This window comes from Equus caballus, chromosome 10 (assembly GCF_041296265.1).
Source record: "Equus caballus isolate H_3958 breed thoroughbred chromosome 10, TB-T2T, whole genome shotgun sequence".
NCBI lineage: Eukaryota > Metazoa > Chordata > Mammalia > Perissodactyla > Equidae > Equus > Equus caballus.
Genome location: NC_091693.1, coordinates 89,090,134 through 89,117,537, shown reverse-complemented (window position 1 = coordinate 89,117,537; position 27,404 = coordinate 89,090,134). Strand labels below are relative to the sequence as shown.

The following is a 27,404-nucleotide window of genomic DNA, read 5'->3' as shown; positions in this document are numbered from 1 at the left end:
TCATCTGAGTTGTGCAGCAGCCCCTCCCAGAATGTCTTTTCATCCTTTTTCTCTTATAGCTCACAGCCTGGCATGCAGCAGTCACTCCATAAGTATGAATTGTTTTATCTCGTTTATCTTTTCTTCTTTAAAAAAACAAGAAGTTTTATCCCAGGTCTTCCAATGAGAGCATTTTCTGGATAGATTTTTACCTTTCTGGTCTTTACCAAGAATTGTCTCCAAAATAGAAAATAGAACTAACATGGTAAGGCTCAAAGTGAAAGAATGAGAAAAGAACAAGAGAGGAGATGGGTGACTTTCCTTCCTCACGGGCAAGGATGGTCAAAAAACGGCAGGTGGGAGAGGGGAGGAGGCTTCTGGGGCTTGCAGACTATGCTCAGGTGAGGACGTGCTGCTTGACTAAGTTCTTAGCAGCTCCTGGGAGAAAAGGGGCCAGAAATCTTCACATTTCCACAGGGTCCAGAGGCACTGGGGCAGACAGCAAGCAGCAAACATCCCCCATCCCCTGCCTAGAAATAAAGCAGCTGCAGCTACAGCTTCTGCACCCAATGAACTGCCCCCTGTGGATGGTAGCGGGGTGGGTGCGCAGGACAGAGACAACACTTGCTTTCCTGGCTGGACATTCCTTATAGATTGTATGACCCTAGCAGCACAGAGAAGAACAAGGAAGAGACAGCAGTCTTCCACCTGGGGTCATCACTGTCTTTGTTTTTCAGTCTTGTGTTTCGGGAAGGGCAGGAATGATGACAGGTTTCTCTACGATGGCCCCCACTGTGGTGACAAGGGAAAGCAACGTCACAGACATCAGACACAGGTGGGGCCAGGCCACCATGTTGGTGCTGGAATTTCCCTCTTAGTGGTGCATCAGCTGTGGCACTTCTGCTGCTGAGGGCTGGGGGCCAGGTGGAGCAGAGAGCTGTCTCTGGGCCACGATGCACAGCCAGCCAGCTCAGAGGGTCCTCCAGCACCCTGTCTCCACTGCTTTCCACATCGCGTCCTACCTCGTGGAGAAACTGGAAGTCATTAGAGGGGAAATGCCTTACTTTTCTGCTACAAAGCCAACAAAACTTCTCCCTCTGCAGCCATTTTTCCTTCTTTCCCCCTGTTCTGTTGGAGGAGCTGCCTCCTTTGCTAAGGCCAGTCCCCGCCCACCTTTGCAGGACATCTCCTCCCAGTTATGACTTTTCTCTCCCGTATACGCCACTGTTCTTTCTCAACTGGATCTTTCTCACCATAATTCCAGCCTGCTTCAACGTCTTGCAAATAGCCTTTCCTATGCCCACGTCTCCAGCGGCCGTTTTCTCTGCACCACTTTATCGACCATCCTTCGGAAGGAGACTGGTCTGGCTCTGTAGGGGGAGCTCAGGAAATATTTGTTGAAAGGATGAATAAGTGAAAGAATGAGAAACCTAGAAGGGTTAGTCAATTACTCCCTTCCTCAACATAAGGCAAGTGTGTTGTTCTGCTGCCCATTATACACTCTTCCCAGAGCTTCTGCCGATGGGCAGAGAGAAACAGGAACAGAAGAATGCAATAGCAACAGTGCATCTGCGGAGAGTCTGCACTGGGGTGGGGACGGGGCCAGCCCTCTGCACACGTTTACTCACTACCTTCCACAATAACCCTGTGAAGACGGGCTCTCCAGTCCTGCTTCTCCAGCTCAGGAGGCAGGAGGACAGAGAGGTCTGGGCAGCTGCTGCCTCCAGAATCCAGACCCAGGCCGCGGGCTCTGCTCGGGCGCCAGCTGCCACCACCTTCAGGGGGATCCTTGTTTTCAAGTGGTAACATTTATTTTATATATTTAAGGTAAAGTTTAAATAAGGAAGGCCGTGTGCTTGAGTGGAAAAACTGTCGAAAGACCTGAATCCTGGATCTTAACTCTTTTATTACCTTGCACTTGGCCTCCCTGGGTTTGTTTTTTTGCGTGTAAAGGTGAGAAACGGGGCTGAAAGATCTCATTTAAAAGCTTTCTTAAATGTAAAGTGCTGTTTAAACGTGAATTAGAACTTTGGTTTCACGCTCTTTGGCGTAAATTCCATCTTGAAATGACCAGCCGTCGTTGAGAAGTGCTGGACATTGCTGTGATAAATGCCCAGCTTCACACTTTCCGATCGGTTTTCCAGGTGGCTTAGGAAATCACATTTTATGGCCCATGGCTGCAACTTCATTTTCTGCATCTTGATATTACTTTATTTAGGAAAAAAAAGATTCTATTTCTTGTCTACACTGAGTTTTTCCTTTTTAACAAAATCTTATTTTTTTCTGACTATAAGAGAAATACATGCGTATCATGGAAAAAATAGAAAAGTAGAAATAAGGAAATAATAATCATCTAGAAGTAGTCCTGACTAAAATTCGGGGTATTTTTAAAAACGTAACTGAAATCTCCTTTTAAGATAGACAATTTTGTATCCTGCTTCCTTTTACACAATGTATTACAAACATTTTGAGAAGCTTTCTTTCAACGATGCACAGTTTGCGTGACAGGAAATAACTCAGTCCTCCCTAAGAAAAATTAAAGAAACCAGTGGCAGCCTCAAATCTGATTTCAATTTGTCACAGTAGTGATTCCATTTCCTTCTTCTTTTGGGGCAGCTGACAAGTGTCCTCAGTTGTCTCCTGGACTCCCTACTCTTTCTTATCAAAGGACACAAGGTCGGGTGATGAAATGAGCAATTTGTCATTTGGCACCTTCTGCCAAAGCAGTGAGAATATTGAAAAATACAGTTGAAAAGTTGCGAAATCTAGTATTTTGATGTATGATCACATATTTTCTCATTAAGTTATAAAAATATTTGCTCAAGGATATTGAAGCAGTTTCATACCAGAAAGGAAATAGTCTAAATGTACTATAAAAAGAAAATGACTATTATAATGTAAGAAAAATATTTAATATGAGTAATTGTCATTTATATGGCACATAAAAGGAATTGTATTGCACGCATGTGCTGCCTTTGAACATTAAGATTTATTTATAAAGAGCCATTATAGTTCGTTATGGCTAACAGCTTGTGCTCTGTGTATTTTTGGGGTTTGAATCCTGGCTAAAGGGTTATTTCTCGGGTGAGTTACTTCTCCTTTTTGGGTCTCAGTTTCCCCACCTTAAATGGTAGTGCCTACTTCACAGGGATCTTGCGGGCATTAAAGGGGCCAATCTGGGCAAAGCACTTAGAACAGTGTTGAGAACCTAAGGGTCCCCATGTATGAGCTACTATTATTATTCTTTGATGTAATGTCTGTGTGGCATGACTGACCTATATTGGTGGTTCGCAAATACTCATGAAGGGTACAGAGCCAGGCTCGCTGCATCGGGTCACCTGAGGACATTTGAAAATATACCATCCAGAGATTCAGGTTCAGAGTCTGCAGTTACAGCGTGCTGAGTGCTTTCCCAGAGAAGTGGTGGGAGGACAGAGGAGCAAATGGTTAGTGAGTTAGTCCCCTGGGGGGTTGAGGAAGCTTCACAGAGGTCATAATGCCGGGCCAGGGCTCGAAGGGTGAACAGATGCTTCCTAGGGGAAGAGGTGGCTGGTGAGGGCACCCTCAGCAGAGGAAGAAGGTGGACCCGAAGTTCAACCACATCTACTGAGGGCCTCTCAGGAGCAAGACAGGCTGCAGGACACGCTGATCTCATTTACCTCTCCCCGCGACCCAATGAGGCTGGTGTTACAATCTCCTTCTGTAAGCGTGGACAGTAAGTTGTCCGGGCATCTTTCCCACGTTCACCAAAGAAGCAGGATTCAAACCCGGGTCTGACTTCAAAGCTCTTCATCGTTCCATCAGCTTCCTCTGTCGTCCAGGGTTTAGAGTGTGCACTGAGCACCGGGAGCACAGTCTGTGGCCGGCTCTGGGTGGGCAACCAAGGTGGACCAGGCAGAGAAGCCGCCTGTGGTCGGGTGTGAAGGGCCTCTGTCGTTCCCACGGTCACAGTGGCCCTCTTGTGCTTCCAGGCCTTCAGGAGACCCATAGCCTTGGGGAGTCTTGCCTCAAAGGATCCACACCTGGCCTCAGCGTTCTGTGTCTGGGATTAAGCACCTCCCATCTCAAAGCTAGTGTGGTGGCCGTTGTTGGGTGCAGTGCCATTGGCCACCTTCCCTTTGGGACTTTTGTCCTTAATTCCTGCCACTTTCCTCAGGCAGATCCTATTCCCTCCCTCCTAATGTTACTTATACGTAATAAACCACCTCAATGCCCCAAGGCAATTTGGTTTGTAGTTACAGAGAAAAGATCTTCTCGATCTTGTGTGTCAACTCTGAGATCTCAATATGGGAATATGCCACAGACTCTAAGGATGGAACACTCTCTAGTTTTTCATATACGTAGCTAAATGGGGGCTATGGTGAGTCTTTCAGATCCTTTCAAACTTTGAGGGTAGGATGGCAATGAGAGAAGGTAACCCCTCATTTTGTTTATTAATGAGGTCACGAGAGACAGGCTGGGCCTGCTCTGGGTAGGAAACTGAATTTAATTTTATTTAACAAACAAGTCGTTCTGGCTCAGCCACTCACAGGGTAACTTCAGTCAAAAGAAACTTAATTCATTCCTGCTTCCCTCTGTATTTTACTGTCTCCAGAAATCCGAAGAAGCCACTAGGCCAGAAATATTCCCAGTGGGTTAAGCTTTTACTCCAGGAAGTGCTGCCATGGGAAATTGTCATTTCTCTGTGCTGTATTCAGGGGAGTTAGTGAACCCGCTGGGCTCTGACACAAGCAGCCACGTTTGTACCGAATAGAATCCACGATAGGGGGTAAGGTGGTGTCTGAATGGTTCTCACAGAGGAAAATAAATTGCTGGTGAGACTTACTTCCTTGTGGGCTTCATCATCGACAGTCTTGTGCTTTGCTAAATCAAACTTATTATAAACTACAATTATTGGGACCCTTGAACAAAGTAGTTCATGATTTTGTGATACTTGTTCTGGCCACATGGCTCATAGATGATTGTGATTCCTGAGTAGGACTTCCAGAACAGGTGTTTCTTACCTGCACTGTAGACCCTTATGTCCTGCTCTCTCCTGAATATTTCTACTTGACTCTCCTGCCAACGACCTGTCCCCACTGAGCTCACATCTTTCCTCACCCCTCGCCTCATCTTCAATTTGTCAGATGGCCAGACCAACACTTGGACCTCCCACTATTCAGTATCATCAGGTTCTATCTCCTATTTGCCACATCACCTCTACAGTTTCGGCTTATGTCTCCTGCCATCACAGTCTGCCACCTGATTAATTGAGTAGGTCCCTCCTACATATGAGTGTTAGTTAATTTTCTTATACACTATTTCATGCTGTTCGTGCTTCTCTCAAAATTCTCTAGTGACCCTCTTTGCCTAATGAATAAAGTTCAAATTCTTTATCTTGCATTTCAGGCCTTTTGCTTTCTCTCTAGTCAACACACTTGACTACTGTCTGGACTTTCTTCTACTTGATGATTTAACGTCTCCCGTATGTCTGCTCAGTCTCACTTCTAGGCTATTCCTTAGCCAGTCAACACTCTGCCTTGTCTTTCGGAGTTCAGCACAAGACCATGAAGCACTCTTCTCCTGCTCAGGACACTTCTGTCTTCTCTGCCTTCTCGAGTCTCTGATTTACTGTCTGCGTCCATTATTTTAGAACTACGTCATTTACACTCTTGTATGGTCCTTGGTCTAGCGTCCACGTGATGAGATTGGTAGGTCTTTGAGGGTAGAGGAACATCTCAGTTTCCTTTCAAGCATTCGGAATCCTCAGCCCAGGGATAGGATGTAGCAGGTGCCCACCTGCTCCCCCCAGTCCTCATTGACTTGGAAGGAATTGTTCAGATGTTTGCACCTGGTGTCTTTGGCAGACTCCAGCCCCATCACTGTCTGAGGAACGAGCTAGTCATCATGCAAAAGGCTATCCCAGCCCTGTGGTCACCGGTGTGGCTCAGGGCATCTTGGCTTCATGGCCTGCTTGGCACACAGTGGGTGTCCTGTCTGTTGAATGAATGAATGAGAAGCCAGACGAAGTATTGGGCTCCTGATTCAATTTTCTATTTTTCTTCACTCAGATAAAAAAGAAATCCATTAAATGATGTCAGCCAGGTAAATAGAAGGCAATAGCTGTTTTCAGGTCTAGCTTTAGAAAGTCAAAATTATTTCTTTTTGCATATGGTTTTCTCCAGAAAGTCAGGTACACTGGATGATCTCTCCTGACTTCTCTGCTTGGCTCCTGTTTGAATACTTCATCTTTCAATAAAATTCGTATCCAGCTGAGGAGAATTGTTGACGACTCTCTCCTGCTTCCTTAGGTCTCGAAGCACATTTTAGAATGGCCCCACAAGTTGGCCTTAGCGTAGGGGACAGCCCTCCTTAACTTCATCGTTGCATCGGTAACTGCTCATGTTCTAATTCCTCCAGAAAGCCTCCCCAAACTCCCCAAGATGGAGTTAATTATTCCTTTCCCCGTCTTCCCCAGAGTTAATCACCTTCTCCTCTGAATCCTGCGAACCATCCGTGTTCCTCATACATGGATGCTCTTATTATACATGCGTGCATTACTGGATGTATCGCATCACTTCAAAATGTATATGCCTATGTCTGTAACTTCCTCGGAGGCAATGGCTGCATCTCCTTCATCTTTCTGTCTCCGGGACCTGGCCCAGCCCACCCCCTGAGGTGCTCCATCCATGGTTCTTAATGAATTGTGACAGGGAATGAGTAAGGACACCACCAGCGCTGTCTTCTGCGATGCAGTGGAATTTCAGTGGCTAACCAGCCTGCTGGTCTGGCACTTCAGTGTCTGAAGTGCTGGGGAGCTTGCCGCCAGAAACCCTGGGCGCACATCATGGAGCATGATCCAAGAGAGTCAGAAGGCACCACAACCACAACCAATGTCTTGCCTTCTTCTAGAGGAAGGCAAATATTGAACTTTGAAATTGTGGGGTTACCTTGGCACTCATGAGAGTCTGAGCTGGTCCCAACTGGCGCCTCCCTTCTCGGCTTGGGGAGCACAGGGCTGGGGGCGGGTTATGGGGAGGGTGGGAAAGCATCCTCTGCACATGACTTCTTTCAAATCACCCTGGAACATTCTTTTTTTTAAAGGATGTTTTTATTTTATTTTCTCACTTTCTTTTTAAAATTTTTCTTTTAATTTTTTTATTGAGATAAAATTGACATGTAACTTTGTGTAAGTTTAAGGGGTACAACCTGTTGATTTGACACATTTATCTACTGCAATACGACTATCACAGTAGCGTTAGCTAATGCCTCTCTCACCTCATACAGTTACCATTTAATATTTGTGGTGAGAACAGTTGAGATGTGTCTCTTAGCAACGCTGAAGTTTCTCATGTGACTATAATCGCTATGCTGTGCATTAGATCTCCAGAACTTATTTACCTACTGGTTGCAAGTTTGTATCCTTAAACAACATCTTGCCCTGTAACATGGTAGTTTAGGTTCTTTACATTTTGACAGGTTCTCATAGGGAACATTAAAAGTTATCTTTAAGATTACTGAAAGACTGTCACCGTTTGGTAGGAATTCTCTCTAGCAAACGAAGTTTATAAGCAAATTATCCTTCTGTCTTTAAGATGGGACTATCATTTAGCACCAGATGGTTTGTAACATGCTGGATGGCTTTTGGTGGACAGTCCTTCCGTGAACGTATTTTATTTTTCTGCAGGGTGTAATACGTCTTAGACGGCAGCTTTTAAAAAGGATTTGCGTCTCTGTGTCACTTCTTCATAAAAAGGTGTGTGTGTATGTGCATATATATATGTTTACCTATTTGTATATATAAGTTCTATTTCGGAAATAACAGGCAAAGAAAAATACTTTTGTACTTTTACTGAAATTATCTCATGCTTGTGCAGCTAAAACAGCCCTGCTTGGAGAGGCAGATCTGGCGAACAGAACTTTAAAGATCAAGATTAGTAAATTAACTGACGAAAAGCCAAGTAGCCAATTAACCTGGTACTGCAAAGCCTGGGGGCTGGTCTGGAGCTCCAGGCTCTCTGTGGCGCCTGATATTTGATGCCCTAAAACCTCCAGCTGAAACCTCTGCGTTCCCTCAAGCTCTGCAGTCGCTGGGGACGTTCACTTTGTACATGGCTTCCTGCGCTGGGCGAGTGTGGAATCGCATTGTGTTGCTCTGAAGTGGTTGCCACGGGAACATCTCCACCTAGTCATTATCTACTCAGGCTACTGATTATATTAAACCTGCAGACAGAGGCGCAGAAGGGCCACTGTAGCCACCTGCGCCGCGGAAAACTGTAATTGCGTCTGCCACACTCACCTCTGTGACCACACGTCTCTGAACACTTTGCTCTACCTTTTCTCCTCTCGTTTCCCCCAAACAGAGTTAGTCAATGAAGTAAATCTAGAGGAAATGGGCATTGGGATAACAGAGCCATTGCATTCCCATCCCTCCTGTCCACCTCCAGGTCTCTGTGTTGTGCCTCACGTAAATAAAAATAATTATCCTTCTCTCTCCCTCGGTCCTGCCCACCATGCCCAAGTGTAAAGATGACTCTCCTCTTTAAATGTCTGCGATTCCTGTGTCCCATACAATGGTGCTGAAGCGACAGTTCCCTTCCACTCATCCAGAGGAGCTTCTAAAAACTCAGATAGATGCCCCTCTTCTAAATTGTATAAAACAGAAATAGGAAACGAAAGTGGCTGTTAACAAGTAGCTTTATCTTACATATTTCTCAACAGAGAAATGGAAGGACCTGGATGGATCTCTTATGAGGAGAGTTTTCTGGTCTTTATTCCTGGATTACAGGTGACATTTGAGAGGTGGTGTCTTCAAGTACTCTTTTCTGGGGAAAACCATGTAATCCATTGGCCTTATAATTTATTGTCCAAATCAGGATATTTTGGGAGTGAAAGATGGCATTATTAATAAGTATGCCTAGACAACAGCTGCAAACCAAGACAATGCCAGGTGTACCAAGCATATATTGTCCCCTTATACATAGACAACACATACGTGAGCATGGTGGTACTGTGCCCTCAAAAATATGGGGAAGGGACACCTCTTTCAGAAGAATATTTGTGAAATTAGAGATTATAATTGTGGAATTTAAAATCTGGGCAATCAAGAGACGTTCTCTGTCTTTATAATTCTGTCTCATGTAAATTTAGTCAATGTGAGTCCACTCTTGAAAGTGATGGCACTAGGAATTGAAAAGAAAAAAATGACATTAACAAAAAAATCGACTGAACTGAATGTGCTTATGGAGATGTCACAAAACCCTCTTAACTCTGCTTAAAAATCTCACTTAGGGGTTGGTAACTTTTTCCCTGTAAAAGGCCTTATATAACTATTTTTGGCTTTGTGGGCCATATGGTCTTCGTCGCAACTACTCTGCCACAGTAGGATGTAAGTAGCTGTGGAGGGTATATGCATGAACGGGCACGGCTGTGTGCCAGCAAAAGCTTCTTTACAAAGCAGGCAGTTTCAGTGCTTGGGTGTCATTTGCCCACCCTGTTCTAGTTATCTGTTTCAACATCTAGAAACTTTGTTCTGATGGGAGTTAGTTTAGATATTAACTCTGATGTCGCCAGTCTTGCTGGGACAGGTTGGGGCCGTGGCTACCGGGGCCAGTGGAGAAGTTGCTGTGCAGCTTTGTTATGCATCTTCCAACCTTTCAGGGCACATGTTGAGGTGTGTGGTCGAGGGCAACATCCAGGGACATCTGGACAGGGGATGGCAGCCCTGTGGTTTCACCAAGTAGTTCAGAAGGGAGGCTGCAGGGTGCAGACACAGGGAATAGGGGCTATGGTGAGTCGGTTTTTCTTATACATTTTTTTCTTTTTTAAAGCCTAAGATTAGATTCTACCTTGGGAGAGACAGCAAAACTACAAGCAGTTGAGGAAAATGAAGTCTTAGGTCTCTGCCCATACTTGGAAAAAACTGACTCAAAATTAAGGTGAATGCAATGAAAAAATCACTTTAAACTAGTCTGATATTTATTGTGTAGAAATGGAATCAGTTGGTAAGAATAAAAGTTCTGGGAGGAAATCCCAACATGTTTCTTAGGGACTTACTTTTAAATTTTTATGAAGTCATATTTAAAATGTTTCCCTTTGGGCAGAAGGACCACACGGAGAGCTCAGGCAAACCAAGGTGAGAACGTGAAACAAATTATGCAGGATGGAATTGACTCTACATAAAGTGGTGGGAGCTATGATGATACACTGTATCTTAAGTGACTGGATACAACACAGCTATCCACGCACCTGCTGCTACCTGGTGACAAGCTGCTTTATGGCAGGCTAAAGCCGGAAATTGTGAAGAGAGACTACAGCCATGTCATTGGTCCTGGTTTCAGCTCACTAACAAGGTATACGGGGCACTAGACAATGGAATGGGTGGTACCACAAGTCAGGAAAAATCTCAGAGGGCCTCAGGGCTATTGGAACTGCCCAGTCAAACCGAGGGGATGACTGACGTTTATAGTTATTTAATATAATCTTTCTGAGGGAACTCTTTAATAAATTGGTAAGTTAACAGTGGGTACAGAGAGGTCAGTAACCATAAAGAGTGTGTCCTTTAGGACCTTGTAGTATATTTAGAGATATGTTTTATACAGCTAGAAAAAAGAAATTTGAGACCACTTACAAAGCCAAGTGCAGTGAAGGTAAGTGAATATTGCCTTGGCGTGTGTTACTGATGAAGAGACGTGAATGAAAGTTCCCCAGAGCAGAGTGCGGGGCAGAGGAGAAGAGAATTTAGGGCGGATGGCCAGCACTGTCACTCAGCAGGTGGAGGGTCATAAGCAACAGGTGGGGTGAAATGGGGCTGGCAGAGAGAGGGCCCCCCAGTTGGGAGAAGGAGGCTGGGGGGCATCCAGGCACCAGGCAGTTCCCAGAGGGTCTACAGCACGAGGATGACAGGTGGAACCTGCTTGTACACGATCTGTTATATGGTGAATAATATAACAGTGAAATATTATCTGTATTCAGTTTCTGTTTAAATTTTTAGTTATTTTTCAGCTTTTTCTGTAACAAAAGTAAAACAAGCTAATTGTAAAAAAAGAAAAAAAATCCAATTGTTACAGAGACCTATGATGTAGACAGTTAAATAGTCCACAATCCCACCTACAAAGATAACCATCATTAGCAGTTGATGTGGCTTATTAGCACCAGGATAAGGTAAAAAAAAAAAAGGGTTTTATCATTTGGAACCTAGGAATCACAGAGAAATATCTCCTGTTTCTTAATTTGTTCATGCCTTATATTAGAAACCATGATATAACATCTCATCTGCTGTTGAAAAGAAGCTTTTTGGTTCTTTTCTCCCTGTGACGCTCAGCGTGTGGTGCCATCGGAGTCCTGGTCTCTACGAGGCAGTGAACTAACTGAAGCCTTCGCTCATCCCCATCCTGCCTGGTGGAGCCCTTCTGGGACTGGAAATCAGTCTAGAGACTGCCATGGGGTAACTTCCACCGGTAGCTGGAACAGCCCACTCAGGGGTGTCAGGAGAGCTAAGAGGCACCATCAGAGCTCCTCACAACGTAGCCAATACTGCGTTGGTCGAGAGACTCAATTGTGAAATGTGTTTTTGGGGGCTGAGTGGGGGAGGGTGTCTCCAGTATGGAAAGAGCTACTCCCAGTCTCTGTGCCCCTGAAAGAGCTGAGAAAATAGACAGTGCACATCGACAGGGGAGGTGAGCAAGCCAGGAGAAATAGAAACAGAAATAGAGATAGAAACTGTTGGCCTTTTGAGGATCTAAGCCTCAGAAATAGCAAGTTCTAATTTCTCCTAGAAATTTTCAGGCGTCGAGGTAAATCAAATTACCTCCTTAGCTGATCTGGTTTATGCCAAAGGAAAGTAATACTCTGTGGGTGCAACCTAGCTCTGTGAAATTTACAGATGAGAAGGGATGTAAGCACCAAACACTGAAAACCTTGGAGCAAATGGTGAAATTTATCTACTTTCTCCCCTCCCCCCAAGTCCAAAGTGAAGGATGGCTTTGATGGTTAGAGGACATGAAATCTGGCAGGGTGACTGGTCACTCATTTGGATTTCCAAAGGAGCTTGAGATTAAGAGAATTATGAGCCAGAGGTTGAGCAAAACTCCAAAGGAGGAGTAGTATATGAACAGGCATGGTGGAAAGAGGGAACTTCCAAGGGGTTGTAACGGAGGATGCAGCAAGTGTAGACTAAAGAACTCTGCCAGGGTGAAGAGTCTTACTGGGAATGCAAGAACAGACCTCAGTGACATAGATTAAATGAGGAAGGGAACCTCAGAAGAGGACAGTTCCTAGGGGCAGCTGCAGAGCAGGTCTCCCTGTGGGGTTTCAAAAATAGAATAGAATCTCGTCTAGTCAAGTCCTGGCTGCAGGTGGAGAGAATGTGCTGGATAATGAAAGGAACAGCTTCCTTGTCCAGGGCTCCACAGTTGTGAAGACGGACATTTCTAAAGCTGACATGATCTCCTTGGACCCTCACTAAAGCTCTAAGAGGTCGGGCAGGGCCAGAAGTACTTCAGGAGCGAGGAAGTCTGCAGACACAAGGTTAAGTCCCTGCTGGGAGGGGACAGCTGGAGGAAGGAAGGCAGACTTCCCAGGGTTCCGCAGTTCCGAGGGAAGTGAGAATTCTTTTACGAGAACATTTGTTCCTGTCCGGGTACACTTGACTACTCACTGTTGAGCGGGCGGAAGTCAATGAACGGGTAGGAGCCACGGCGTTCAGCAGGCACCCCCGTCTGACCCCTCAGTCGTACATCTCCTGGAAACAGAAAAGACAAACAAATGTTTGAAAACGTTGCCAAGTGTGTTCACTTTTCCTCTGCAAACTCTCCTGCTCACTTAGGTCACGGGTACCGACGCCAATGGAAAAACGGTTTCCATTCACCTTGCTAAGAGGGCGCCATGTGGGAAGGAGAGTGAGTACAAGGCGAGTGTGATGAACTCAGCAACACTCAGCAAAGGAGGCAGCGCTCTCTTTTATGTTTGCCTGGAAGATAGGTCTGATAATTTTACTAATTACAAAATTTCCATAGCCTTTCACACTTCCTAGGGCCGCCAAGATGAAGCATCCTTGTCTGGAAGGACAAATGGTGTCCTGGGATCATAGCTTGTATTCTTACTGGAAGTTTTAATTGCCCACAGCATCATTTCTCTTGGTTCCAGCACCATCGTTTTCGGACTGTCGTCTACCTTCCTTTTTCCCCAGGCTGTGTCCCAGGTCTGCTCTGGAATCTGCTCAGATGAGGGCCAGCCAGGATCCAGGCCCTTCAGACACTTAGCCAGGCTTGGACGGATGGTGGTCTGTAGAGTTTCTAGTACTTATTTGTGTGTTTCCTTTAATGTCTGTGTTTACTTTCATTTGGGTGTGTGTCCTGCCTTCCCTATCAAGGGAGGTCGTGAAGTAGAGTGGAATGAGGTACTCCTCCGGTAAGCCTGGCTCTGAGCCTCAGTTGCTTGACTTCAAGGTGTCGTTTGTTGGAAAATCAAAAATAACACTCGCGGCCAGGCAATAACTGCAGGCTTCACCTCCTTCTCACACTTGCGAAGTGAGGATCCTGCCTACTGTGCACTTTGCATTTCTCCCTCGTGCTCTGCATGCTGCCTGGTACTTAGCGGACTCAGTGAATCCCCTCCGTTGACGAGAACAGAGAGAAAGACCAAACTCACCAATTAGTACATATTACATGGAATCAGAGAAGTAAAAATACATGAGACTTCATATATTTCTGGGAGAACTGAATCACGGAAGGTTTCAGTTTCAGGAGTAATGGGTCCACTTCCATAAATCACCCTTTCCCAGACCTGAGGGGGCCTCAGCCCACGAGTGGAGGGGGGGAACAGTCTTCTCCCCTCCCTTCCGACCTCCTGGAGATGGCCAGGGCCTGTGACAGCCGTGTCGGCTGAACCTGCGTGGCTGACAGTGTCTCAAACACCCTTCTCAGATGGGCCTTGCACGTACTTGGGCTTATAAACCGCGGGCCGTGAGTCCCTGGGCTAGCTGTGCTTGAGTTTTATATCAGTGCCTTATTTACTGCTTTGTATAATCTGATACCATAGTGCCATGTGGACATTAAAGAGTGTTGTAATTGATGGAAGACAGAGAAGAAGGAGGGGGAGGGACGAGAAGGAAAAGTGCTTTTAAAGATGTGAATCTAACCCAACAGCAAAGAAGGGAGTGCTGTCAGCATTCGGGAAGCTCATGGGGGTGGAGGGTCAGCGGGCACAGGAGAGCCACTGCTCAGCCGTCATCCAGAACACCCTCTGCTTATAACTCTCTAAGGGTTGACAAAGCATCTTTATCTTCTTGTTTCTCTCTTTGGATCCTCACAATAGCCTGTGAGGAGAATCGCTATTGTTCTCCCTGGTCTATAGGTGGGAAAAGAGCGGCTGAGAGGAGTGAAGGATTGCTCTTCACTCTGCGGCCCAGCCCTGGGCTCAGGCCCCTCCAGGGGCTTATATTGACCCCTGAGTTTACAGCGCTGTAAGCTTATAATTAGCAGGGATCGTCCTTAAACACAGGTTTAAGGTGAAGTCTCAATGCCATTGCTTTCTAACCTTATGGAGTGTGCACACCTGGTTTTTTAAATGAAAAAAATCATAAACCCCTCACATGATAGAAATTGCACTTTTAGTACCCATTGAGAAAATACAGCGTGTTAAAATGACATAAGTTCAGCTCTGCCTTTGAATGAACTTGTATTTTATGAATGAGCATGAGATAGACACGCACTTGAAGAGCTACGCAGAGATGAGACCGTCCTCATTTGGTACAAAGCCTGCCAGGCTTGCAGATGGTCCACCTCCTGTGTCACCCCTGTGGGCTTCTCCTGGGGGTTCCAGGCTCACTAACTGGAAGTCACTTTTTCACAGGTATCGTCTTTCAGTATCACCAAAGGGCTCCTCCTGACTTTGTAGTTCTGAGAGGACTATTTTCCCAGAAAACTTCTGTATAATATCAATGTGGGTTTTAAAGCCTCTGCCAGAATTTATTCCATACGTCCATCCGGTAGTCGAAGGCAGAGGAGGCCACTGTCTCATGAGACTTTAGATCTAGAGAAACTGCGAGGAGACAGCACCACAGAGCAGAACAGGTACAGGCAGAGCCATGAGCCAGGCTGCCAGTGCTCCTGCCACCGAGAGGAGCAGCATTTTGCCATCTTGGGTGACCTCAGGCAAATCAGTAACCACTTTGAGGTCTAGTTTTCCAATATTTAAATGAATTAGCACAATCATAGCAGTTTTCCTACCTCTCAGGGTTGTTGCGAGGAATTTATAAGGTGCAAGAACTTAACGTGATGGTGAACATTTGTTGAATACTCACACCGTGCTGAACATTTCACACACGTTATCTCCTCTCCTCTACCCAACCACCAATCAAGTGGGTGTCGTCATTATTAGACCATTTTACAGAGGAGGAAACGGAGGCCAATGGAACTTTGATCGTTTGTCCAAGTCCATAGGGTTAGTACGTGTGGGGCCAGTGCTCAGACTCAGAGCTGGTCCAAACCCCACGTTCTTAACCACCTTCCTCTATTATCAGGATTAAAAATCGTACAGAGAAACATATTTTTTATTGCCCAGTGTAAGCTTTGATTACTATTTGTCATAAGCCAAATACAGATTCATCATGATTCCTGGAAACTGAACACCAGGGTACCCACCCCCCCGATGAATTCAAGATTCAATCAGACGGATGCTGTTATTCGAAAAGCCGACCAGTAGAAATGGGCTGAATGAGTAAGACAACTAAATCCTGTCCTGGATCAACAAGGCGTCTATTATTTTCAAGTAAGAAATGAAAGCAATTATTGAAAATATTATTCAGCAGAACCGAAATCACCTGGCAACTAATTTACCCAAGCTCTTAATTAAGCAGAATTTTTATGATGCAACCTCACTTTTGGGAAAAAGAGACAACAATGCAGCAAGTTGATAGCAAAGACACCTAAACAAACCCAAAACAAAACAAATCGACGGCAACGACGACAAACGACAAACCCAGCCCTGGAAGTTTCTTTCCAATGTTTATTCGGTCTATAACTACAGCGACAGTGTTGGAAGCCATTACTCACAAACCTCATGATGGCCTTTAGGCGTAGTAAACAGTTGTTTTTAAAAAGGATTAAATCATGTTGAAAATAGTAGTGCAGCGGGAGGCAGGACAATGGTTAAGTGGGCTAACAGTGCATTTTAGAAATTTTTTCACCATGAGAAGTTACATACAAACAAACTAAATATTCCCTATCTTGAGCATTCTATTTAGTTGAGACTCTAATGGGGCAAAATTAATGTTTTAACTGTTTACTTCTAATATAGAAACTTCTCTCTCTTTCTCCCTGCTTTCGTGAGTTTCTTCCGATACAAAATTGGTTCAATGTGCTCGTGGGAGCAGAGAAGTAATTCAGCAACAACCGTCCCTGGGGGAGCAGAGGCCACGGGGCTGATGTACGAAGAACAGATAAGCGGCGTCCTGCTGAACTGCTTTTACTGCCCCCTGGTCGCAGGCAATCATCTATTTACCTAAAGCCTTACATCCAAGCTAAACAATTATTTTGACTATTCATTAGGCCCTTGTTTAACTGAAGCAACTTTTTTTCTGGCAAATGAAAGGTGCTGTGGAAGCAGACTTGAGGCAGTCGTAGGAAGCGCTGACAGCTCAGAGCTGAGTCCTCAGCCCGTTCTTATTGCCTTCCAAAATGAAACAACAGCAGGGGAATTCTTATTTTGAAAGAGCTGCTTCTCTTTTGCCCCTTCAGGCTGAAAACATAACACGGTGTCCTCGGGTATTTAAGGCTGTAAACACCGGCAGAGAGCTGAGCTCAGTGGCTCCAGGAGCCAAGAGCCGGAGACTGCCACTCACCGTCCCAGGGGACGTGGTTCCAGGAGGGACCCCTTGTCCACTTGGCCTCTCGGGCCGTGTCTGTTTAACAAAAGCCTGTGCCAGGGAGCAGATGTTATGTGGCCTCTTATGTAACTGGCAAAGGGGACGGCGGCTCTGACAGCGATGACAACTTACAGTGGCTGAACACGGGCCACATGAGGAGTACCAGACTCTGGCCCCTATTGTGGTGACAAGGTCATTTCAGGGTCAGGGGAAGGGGTAGGAAAGAGACAGAGCAGCAGCTGCTGTGCCCCTGTTGCATCTGAGCCGAATGAAGGTAGTGATAAGAAGGGCTGTGGGGAGCACAGCCTAGGTCCACGGCGGGCGTCACTCTGGGTGAGGAGCAGGAGACAGGGGTTGTGCGGGAAAGCTGCAATTGTGCAGCAGCCCAAACGTGGTGGGAGGGAAGAAGCTCTGGGAAAGGTATTCCTCTGAGCTTCTTTAGACATTACTAATTCATGTCGCTGCTGCAAACTTGCACAGTGAAGGCAGAGCGAGCCCGGTTCTCAGCCAGGACTCTCACGGTGCTGCACTGCCTCGGCAGGCGGCTCGCAGCATTTCAGATGACTTCTCTCAATGAGCAGAGTGAATTATTTATCCTAAGATGTTTATCTCCCAAAGAAAGAGGAGGAAGGTTGTGCAATTTAATCACCCCATAGATTTATGGGATGGTACAGGCAGCCAGTTTAGATAACTGAGGCAGAGCTGACTGTCCTGAGGGTAGGAGCTTGTAGGAGATCCAACACGGCTGAGGCAACCGCATCTCCCGTGTGGACGCTCAGGCTGCTGCTTTACGGTCTTGAGTGTGGCTGGGCCTGTCTGCTCGCTAAGGACGGTGAGCTGGACCGCCTGAGCAGGAGGCTCCCCTCCATTGATCTCCTGCACTCATGGTGTGTTCCTGAGCCTCGCTGGGAGAGCTTTTTGTGTAGGAAAGAGACAAACCAGGAGTTACTTGTCCAGAAACCACACTTTTGGCAAAAGGAATAAAATAAAGTTTTCCCTGCATGCAAAGAAAAGTTCTTTCTTTCTTCTCCTTCTGAAAACCTCGATCTTTGATCAAAATCAGAGAAGAAATTTCACCAAGTTGGAGTCCCCAAACAATACTGATACTACCTTGAAAACTTAGCTTAGAATTCTTAAATACTTTGCCATAAATGTGCATTTTGGGACTTGAATGCTGCAAAAGTGAGTATATAATTGGAGTTCCTTTATTTTCTAAAGCAGATAAGGTAGGTTTAACTTAGTCTAGATGTTCTTCAGCTTCGTGATTTTACAGAGGGAAAAAGAGAAAAAAAATTTCAATCACCAGGAACACAGGAGTCTAATAAAAAAAGCTGGTTGAACAAGAAGCAGCAGGAACGCCTGCAGAGAATTCCAAGAAGCTGCAAAGGAACTTAAAAGAACACAAAGAACATGTCTTACTACAAATATCGAGAACAAGGGGAATATCCGAGGAGTCGTCTTAGGGAATACGTGGTCTGGCTATGCCTGAAGTAATGAAAACACCAGTGACGGCTTGTGCATTACCCACTTATTTCTGGGATAATGCTTTTGATCTCTCCAGAATCTCACCAAGGCAAAGTTTGTTGTTTTTAAATAAATAATACACACAGACACACACATACACACAAAATGCCTGACACATCTTAGGCACTCAAAAAACAGTAGCTATTATCCTTGTTTTGTTACTGAGATGCCTGCCCCCATGGCAGTCAGTATTATTTAGGAGGATTTCTAAGTCAGGAGCTGTTTCAAGGACTGTCTGTGGAGGAGCAGGTTTAGCTCTCACAACAATCCGCCTGAGGCAGGTGTGCATGGCATCCCCACTGTACTGAGGAACACACAGAGCTTGTGAGTGACTCAGGTGGGATCGGAAGCAGGTGGCCTTGGGAGCCCCCGCTCTCTGCACCATGGCTGCACAGGGCCAGCATCTCCTTTCTCCACAGCAGTGACCAGCACGGTCACCATGATGTCATTCATGGTTTCCTTTGATCTTCTCAGGCTGTTTCCCCTTTCTCTGCTGGGCAGCCCAGGGTTACAAAAGGAAGGGCCAAAACTATGTCCCGAGGAAAGCCTGACATTTATCCTGGTGCTTCTTCACAGCAGCGTTCTAAGGGATGCACAACAGGGATGCTGTGGCCATGATGCGGGAACTCGTGAATTCCCATTGGTGCAGGTTAGACCACAGGCAGTCTATACTCCACTGCAGATCTAGGTATCTTGCAGCTCAGTAGAACTTTCAGGTAAGTGGGTCGGCAAAAGGACCAATCCTAGGACAGGCTCTGAGGGGACCCCAGGCTAATTCAGTTCATTTCAACAAAAGCGCATGCAAAACACTCCCCCAGTGTTGGAAAGTAGGGGAGGAAAAGGGAAATACAAAGCTATGTCATCTTGGCACGCAGATAACGAATAATCCAGAAGAGAGACATAGGAATGGGCAAATATGGTGCAAGCTGGCAGGAGTCTAACTTTAGCGATCCTGGGATCACGGGTTAGGATTCCTCCCTCGGAAGCGTTGGGAGGCTTTGTGATTTTATATAGATAACTAACTTGGAAATTTCTAGGTTTCACAAAACTTCTTAGCAATCCTACAAAATGTTTAAGTTGGCAGAATTGAAAGAGAATTATTTAGTGTTCAATTTTTAAATTACATATAATTTTAAAAGGCCTTCACGTTTCAGAACTACGGTTGAGGTGTGATTTTGACTGTTAGTACAGGTCTCCAGTAAGCACATTTCTTACAGGCAAGTGACTTAAATTAACAAAGCTAGTTTCAGAAACCTCTTGTTATTAGAAAGAGATGTCCTTCACATCTGATGAGTGCGTTAGGTTTCTGGAAAATAAATATAGAGACACAGCAGGAGAGGTGGGGGAGGAGAATGAGAGAGGAAGAAGGCAAAGAGAGAGAAGGAAGAGGAAGAGGAGGAGGGAGGGGAGGCTACGAAGAAAACGGAGTGGGGAGAAACCGAATACGGGGGCTGACGGAGAGGAAGGCGTTGCGGATAAATTCCTAGATTTCTGTCCTGTATAATTGGATAGTTGGTTGTGCCAATCACAGAAAAAAGGAATTCTTGAAGAGGAGTTATTTCATGTCCTTCATTTGGTAAATTATATTTACTGTAAATGGTGTTTATGATACATGATATTTTTGGCAGGCAACGCGGTGGTGAAGGACTCTTGAGAAGAGTCTTGATCTTATGGAGATCACAGTCTACTGAAGGGGACAGCATAGAACAATCACGCACACATGTAAAGCCACAACTTTGGACAGTGGATCAAAAGAGAGGTATGTTGTGTTAAGAAAGTTATAATGGACTTCACCTTGCTAGGGAGGTGGTTGTGTTTCCCCGAGGTGGTAACTTTTGGTGTGAGATCTGGTGAATGGACAGGAGTTACTTTAAGGTGAACACATGTCCCGGTTTTCCCTGGAAAGTCTTGACCTATACCTACTGTCCTTCCTGGTGTGGTCAGTAATCGCGCCCCTTTCACATTCCAAATATTCTGGTTGGATCATACATTACATGATCGTATCAGTGCAGCAACCAGGCAGATGCGCGTGCACATCCAAAGGTCCTAGGGCAGGCGGATGGCATACCCGAGGAAGTGTCCTAAGGCCAAGTGGATCACGGCAAAGAGGACAAAGCAGGTGTGGTGAGGCGTGGTGTAAAATGAGGCCGGAGAGGTGTCAGAACTTTGTAGGATAGGCTGAGGAGTTTTCCCAAGACTTTTTCCCAAGAGAATTAGGGAGCCATGGGATGATTTTAAGGGGAAGATGATGTTATCAGATTTGCATATTGAAAAAAATCACTATGGGTACAGTATGGAGAATAGATTGGAAGGGGGGAGAATGACTAGTTAGAAGATAATTGTAATAGTCTAGGTGAGAAAAGACGCTAGCTTGGAGTAGGGTGGTGGTACTGGTAGAGAGGTGGATGGATCTTAGAGGTATTTAGTAGGTAGAACTGACATGCAGTGAGGAATTGCATATGAAGGCTGAGGGAGAGAAAAGTATCAGGGATAACTCCTAGATTTCTGACTTGCATAACTGGATGGTTGGTTGTGCTAATCACAGAAAAAGGGTCTCCCAGAAGGACAGGATTTGGGGGGAGAAGTTTATGCTCTCAACTTTGGCCACATTGAGTGAATTACTGAGATTTCAAAGCAAAAATGTCAAGTAGGCTGTTGGACATATGGGTCTGACACCCAGAGGGAATGTCTGAAATGGAGCTATACATTTATAAATCAAATCAAACTACGCGAATGTATGAAGTTACCCAGGAAGTGATGTGAGAAGTAATAGGGCCAAGCGTCCAGCCTTGTGCCACTCTAACATTTAATGTCTTGCTGGAGGAGGGGCCCATAAGGGAGAAGGGGCAGCCATGGAGCTGGCAGGAAATCCAGAAGCTTGTTGTGTCATGGAAGACAGTAAGTCAAGAAGGAAAGGATGGTTTTTAGATAGATCTTGCTAAAAGGGCAATTGAAATGATGCTTGAAATAAGTCCATTGCATTTGGTTGAGTGACTGAAGTGAGAAATAGAAGCAGAGTCCTTTGGACGTTATATGGAGTAGGGGAATGGGGAAGGTTTGAAGGAGCTGATATTTAGGTGGATTGTAAATGATAAGTAAAATTTTGGAAAGTAGCACTTATATAGTGTTGACATGCAATTCATCCAGCTATAGTCATTGAATTGAAGGGAAAAGATTTTTAGGAAAAAAATCACACTGATCCTAAGAAGAGTAGTAATCACTAAGAATGATGGTAATAACAAAATATAATTTGAAAATTGCACAGAGGATAAAACAGCCCGTCATAAAAATGCCTGTAAATTTTTGCAAAATATGATGGTACTCTGTCTAATCACTTCCCATATTTAGGAAGAAAAAAACTCTAATGAAAATCACTGCCAAGAAAAGTGTTCGCTGGAAAGAAAAGTATGGGCACATTAATGAGAATAAATATAATTAATTAGACAAAATACTGACCAATCCCAATATCGTTGAATAATTTTCCTTTTTGAACTTTAAATAATTTGAGAGAAGCGTTTTAATGTATTGTTTTCATGTGCTTCTGAACTTCCTGAGTCTGGTCGGGAACAAGGACAAACCTGCCAAAATACTACAAGAAAAGATGTTGCCGGTTGCTGGCAGGAAATACACAGGGCCCCATGAGACAGCCTGTTCTCAGGAGCCCTCCACCTCAGGTCTGCCGACCTCACAAGGACCATCGACCACCACACTCCCTGCTGGAGCCGCTCAGGCCAGCAGGCTTTGGGAGCTCGTTATTCCAGGTGTCTGTGCCAACGTGGCACCTGGGATTCTTTTAAGCTCCAAATATTGCTCTTTTTTTTTTTTTTTCGGAAGGGAAACAGATGGCAAAAACTGGATGCGTAGGGAGATGGTTGAATTGATCACATTGTATCCATGTTGTAGGATATTATTTTACTATTAAAACTAGTAACGTATATTTCTATAGTAACAGCTAACATTTATTGAAGCTTTAGCAGGTGCTATGTATGTCTGAAGTACTTCTCATGAATTAACTCATTTAATCCTCTCAATAACTCCTTCAGGTAAGAATCAGTACCATCCCCGAGAGACAGAGGTGATCAATTAGTTTTCCATGATGACGAGGCCAGAGAGTGTGCAGGCAGATTCGAGACCAGGGTCGCTGGCTCCACAGCCTGTGCCCCTAACTGATATGGTACCATCCCTGTTCAAATATGTCTTGATCTGAAGTGAGAGCCACGGTAGTTTGCTAAGGGAGGGTGGGTATTGGATGGTGTTTAAAAACTGTGTCACAAAGTAAAGAATTCAATAGCATGAGAAGCTATTTACCACCTCCACGACATTGGTAAGTCTTATTCATTCCAGGCTTCATGCAATCTTCTATTTTGTTAAGTAAGAATAATAATATCTGCCCTGTATACCTCACAGAAGGTAGGAGTTAAATGAAGTCACGTGGATAAAGGTGCTTTGTCCACCACTTTGTAATAAAGTTTTGTTATGAAGAATATTCTTATTGATATTGCAATATAAATCATGTATAATATACTATATATTATCTAAATTCTATATTGTATTAGTATACTTTATATATTGTATAAATAATATTATTCATATTGCTATATAAATTTAGGTCAGTGTTAGAGCATATTCAAAGTGAGGAACGTTATTCTTTGATATGTAATTAAACGTGATTTAAGGATGCTGTAGGCAAAAAAGCTTGGGAAACATAGAGGTTTAACAAAATTAAACTTTTAAAAAATTGCAGTGTTTGGACTAAATTGTGTCTCCTCCCCCAAACACATACACTGAAGCCCTAACCCCCAGCACCTCAGAATGTGACTGTGTTTGGAGACGGGGCCTTTAAGGAGGAGAATAAGTTAACACAAGGCTGTCAGGGTGGGCTCACATCCAAGGTGACGAACCCAGAGGAAAGCCCACGGGAGGACAGTGAGAGGGCGGCCATCTGTAAGCCAGCGAGAGAGGTCTCAGAGGAAACCAAACAAGTGACACCTCGATCTTGGACCTCTGACCTCCAGAACTGTGGGAAACAACTTTCTGTGAAGATACCCAGTCTGTAGTATTTTGTTATGACAGGCAGAAAGCCTGCTTCTACTGGGAAAGAAGACCCGTCAGAATTCAGGGGCTCAGTGTCCCAGCTTCCTCACGGGCTCCCCATAGGTCCCCATTCCAGTGGTCAGGATCCCATTCCTTTTCAATCAATGCCCTTGCTTTAACAGAGACAATCGGCAATGGTGGGCATTCAGTTTGTGTTGCAATTCGCCACAGCTACATGGGATTCTGGGCGTGGTTTCTAGGACCCCAGCTCTGCAGCTCCAGGACATAAGTCTCTCTCAGGGCAGACGTAGGAGCTTTCAGGTCATTTACATGGTGCTTGAGCTGGGCATTCAAATCCCGGGGCTCATCCTTTTCTTTCCCCACTTTATCTAGCAACATGAGGAGCAACCGGCCAATCTCATTATACTCGTTAGTCTGATGAAAATGTTCAAAGGAATCACATATACGGTCACCCAGAGACTTGCTGCATATAAGTGTTTAGGAGTATCCAATGCTGATTCTTTGCGTATCTCTGTCGCTGCATCACACCATGGATTATCAATGCTCTCTTTAATACTGGAAATAGAGTAAGTAACATCTTTAAATCTAATCGGATTGGAGAGCCAATTCCAGAAAACCCAGAACCAATTCAGAAAACTCATCCTTAAGATTCTGTTCCTCTGGAACCACACTTGGTACCAAAATCTGTATTAGAGTCCTGTTTCTCTGGAGAACCCTGACGAGTACATGCAACATTTTTCAGATCCTCCAACATATTGATGTTTACTGTGAATATCCAAGAAGGTGAGATCATAAAGCATTTTCCAAACACATTTGTCCACAAAACGTTTTTCAAGTATTTTCTAAGATGACTGTTTTGGGAAAAATAATTGGGTATATACTGCTTTACAGGGAGCGTTTGTGTGTGTGTGTGTGTGTGTATGAACATATGCATAACACTTAGGTCAAAATCTCAGCACTGGAAGGAGATGTGAGGTCCTCCAGCTTCTCTCATCTGGTACCGTTGACCCTCAAAGTCTTTTCCTATATGACTAAGTCTACACCTCTGGTTCTAATTTCTCTTTTGGGCTCCAGACCAGCTGGATATTCACTCCCTTATTCCTCAGATATGTTTCTGAGTGTCTGCTATGTGTCGGCCTGTTCTAGACCCTGGGAAGACAGCATCAAACAAAGCAGAGACAGCCCCACTGCCCTCCTGCGGCTCAGCTTCTAGCGGGGCAAGATGGACAGTGCACAGAATCAACAGATAAACCGTCTGTGGGGTTGTGAGATAGGTGCTGTGGGGTGAAACACAGCAGGAAAGGGGTGAGGGAGCGCTGGGTGGCCTGGGCGGGGGTGAGGCTACTGTGTAAATAGAGCGGGTTCTAGAATGGCTGTTCTGAGGTGACTTGGGTGAAACATGGGAGGAGCCATGAGGCCATCTGGGAGGAGCACTTCAGGCTCAGGGAACAGCGAGCACAAGACCACGAGGAACGTGCCCGTAAGTTTTAGAAACAGCAAGGAGCCAGCACACTGGAGCAGAGAGAGAGGGGGCAAGTGGAAAGAGATAAGGGCAGAGAGACGACAGATGGGGGGGCTGCACTTGGTGGGGAGTGGTGGATAGCTTAGGGACTCAGAGAGAGACAGGGAGACACAGAAGGTTTTGAAGGGGGCCAGCCCAGTGGCCTAGTGGCTAGGTTGGCATGCTCCGCTTCGGGGGCTCAGGGTTCACGGGTTTGGATCCTGGGCCTGGACCTACACACTGCTCATCAAGCCATGCTGTGGTGGCATCCCACGTACAAAGTAGAGGAGGATGGGCACAGACATTAGCTCAGTGGCAATCACAGATGTTAGCTCAGTGACAATCTTCCTCACCAAGAAAAAAAAAAGAGAGAGAGTGAGAGAAGGTTTTGAAGGAGAGAGCGCATGATCTAACATTTTTAAAGGATCACATCAGCTGAGTGCAGACTGTTGGGAAACTTTGTACGTTTAATGGATCCCAAAATGAATGTGCTGTCTTTTCCCATAACCAAGGTCCTGTCTTTTGTCCTAGTCATGGCAAGTCCAGTCAGTTACCAAGGCCTGTTACTGAGGTTTATCTCTCGGTAGAGCACGTGCTCTCTTAGGGCCTGTGTGTGCAGGGCCCTCTCCAGAAAATGGTGCTAAGCCACAGTACTATTCCCCTGGCTTCACAGAGAAGGCAGAAAGCGGATCAAGGCACGTGACCATTTGCTCCCACAAGTTGTCCATCAATTTTATAAGTATGGAAGATACAAGTACATGTATTTTAGGGACAGGTGTATTTTGGAATATTTTATTTAATCTGTAAAATTAACTGAACTGGGCTTTGCAGAATATGTATTTGGAAGAAAAACTCTGCAGCATATTTACTTGGAATAAGGACTATTTAGGAAGCGGATAAAATATAAAACTCAAGAAACAAATTGGCTACTGCAGAGAACAGTCCTTGGAAGCTGCCCTCTGCGCTGACCTTACTCGTGAGGGGACCGACTGGAGTGCGCGTCACTCTCCCCTTCAGGCCCTGCTGTGCTCTGCACAGGCTCCACTGCATCGGTTAATGCACCCATGGCAACCCAGCTGAAGCGGAGGTACTTTACAAACACAGATCACTGGGTGACTTTTTTTTAACTGAATAAAATTCAGACAATTTTTGCCTTTTTCTAGTTTTCTGACACCTTTCCCGTTCTCCGTAGTTCCACCAGGATTATTGACAGGAGTTTACCAAATATATTTACAAATAGTTGAGATTATAGCTCACTAGACCCAGAAGCTTGAACTTTTGCAAAACGGCCATCATGTCTGTTTGTTTGCTTGGTTTTCCCTTTCTTGGGCTTCCATTCCAACCCTCCACGCTGACTCTTTTTAAAAAGAAAGCTGTGCCTTTTCCAGTCTAAATTCATTCTTTTTGACAAGAAGAAGGAAAAGAGAAAGGACGCCGAGCTTTTATTGCCTTCTGCTCGTCTTCTGCTCTGAACGTTCTGCCACTTTCCTAGGCTGTTGGCTGGTGCTTTTCCATCCTTGTTCTGTAAAGAGCATTTTAATAGACCCTTTTAAAATCCTCTTTCTTGCTGGTTTGTATCACACATTTCTGTTTGCCTTTGGTTAGATGAACCTTCCTCTGTCTTTTGTGAGTGTTATTAACATTTTAAAACTATTTGAACCCATCCGAGAACTCTGTGCACCTTCACCGACTTCTTTAGGCAAACCTCTCTATTCTTGTTACTGGAATATTTTACAATCTCAATATAATGCGACTTCCATGTTTCTTATCCACAAACCCCACAGTTCAAGAATATGTCTTAGCCATTATTGGGCAAACAATGCCTGAATTAACTGAATGAGTACACATTATAATAAATTTGTCTTTTAGAGTTTTCTGTGCTTGTCAAGTCTTACAGCCGTTTAGAATCTATTTCGGTGGCAACATATATCTCTCACTTTTTAAAATTAAAGTCTAACAATGCCCCAAATCCCTTTTTCTGTGAATTGCACTACATCGCTTTCCTCTTGTGATAATTAAACCCAGAGAAGCTGTTCTTCATGTGCAAACCCAATTACAGGATTTTAATCTGTTAGAATTTGAGAACTGGAACTGAAAAACTGATCCAAACATATTGGAGTAATTCTTTTGGAGATGATAAGTAAATAAACAATAATGTTTAGTCTTAATGAGTGTTCACTGAGTATCTCTTGTCAGTCTGTTGTACTCATGGGTTATTATATCAGGAATTACTATGATTGTGCACAATATAGTATATAATTACAATGATTTTTATGCTGCCAAGTGATACCGGGGGACAGTTTCTTTTAGCACTAATTGCTTGGGTTTTCATATATGATATGCTGCTGCTGTGGCTTTACTCCTGTAAATATAATTGTAACTGATGGACAGATTTATGTGCACTACGTAGTTTCTGCTACATCGAGTACAAATCTGATGCTCTGTATTGCTTATCATCTCAGCCACTCAAGATCCTACCATCTGTATTTCTCCAAGACT

At 44.7% G+C, this 27,404-nt stretch overlaps 1 protein-coding gene across 3 annotated transcripts in view; it reads right to left on the bottom strand.

The window, feature by feature from the left end:
* Positions 1-27,404, bottom strand: part of PDE7B (phosphodiesterase 7B) — a 294,049-nt gene that overhangs the window by 60,793 nt on the left and 205,852 nt on the right. For all 3 annotated transcript variants that reach the window (XM_005596942.4, XM_070225499.1, XM_014735201.3), the window contains one exon: positions 12,617-12,700. In XM_005596942.4, coding sequence (XP_005596999.1) covers positions 12,617-12,700 — 84 coding nt within the window. The remainder of the gene's footprint in view (positions 1-12,616; positions 12,701-27,404) is intronic.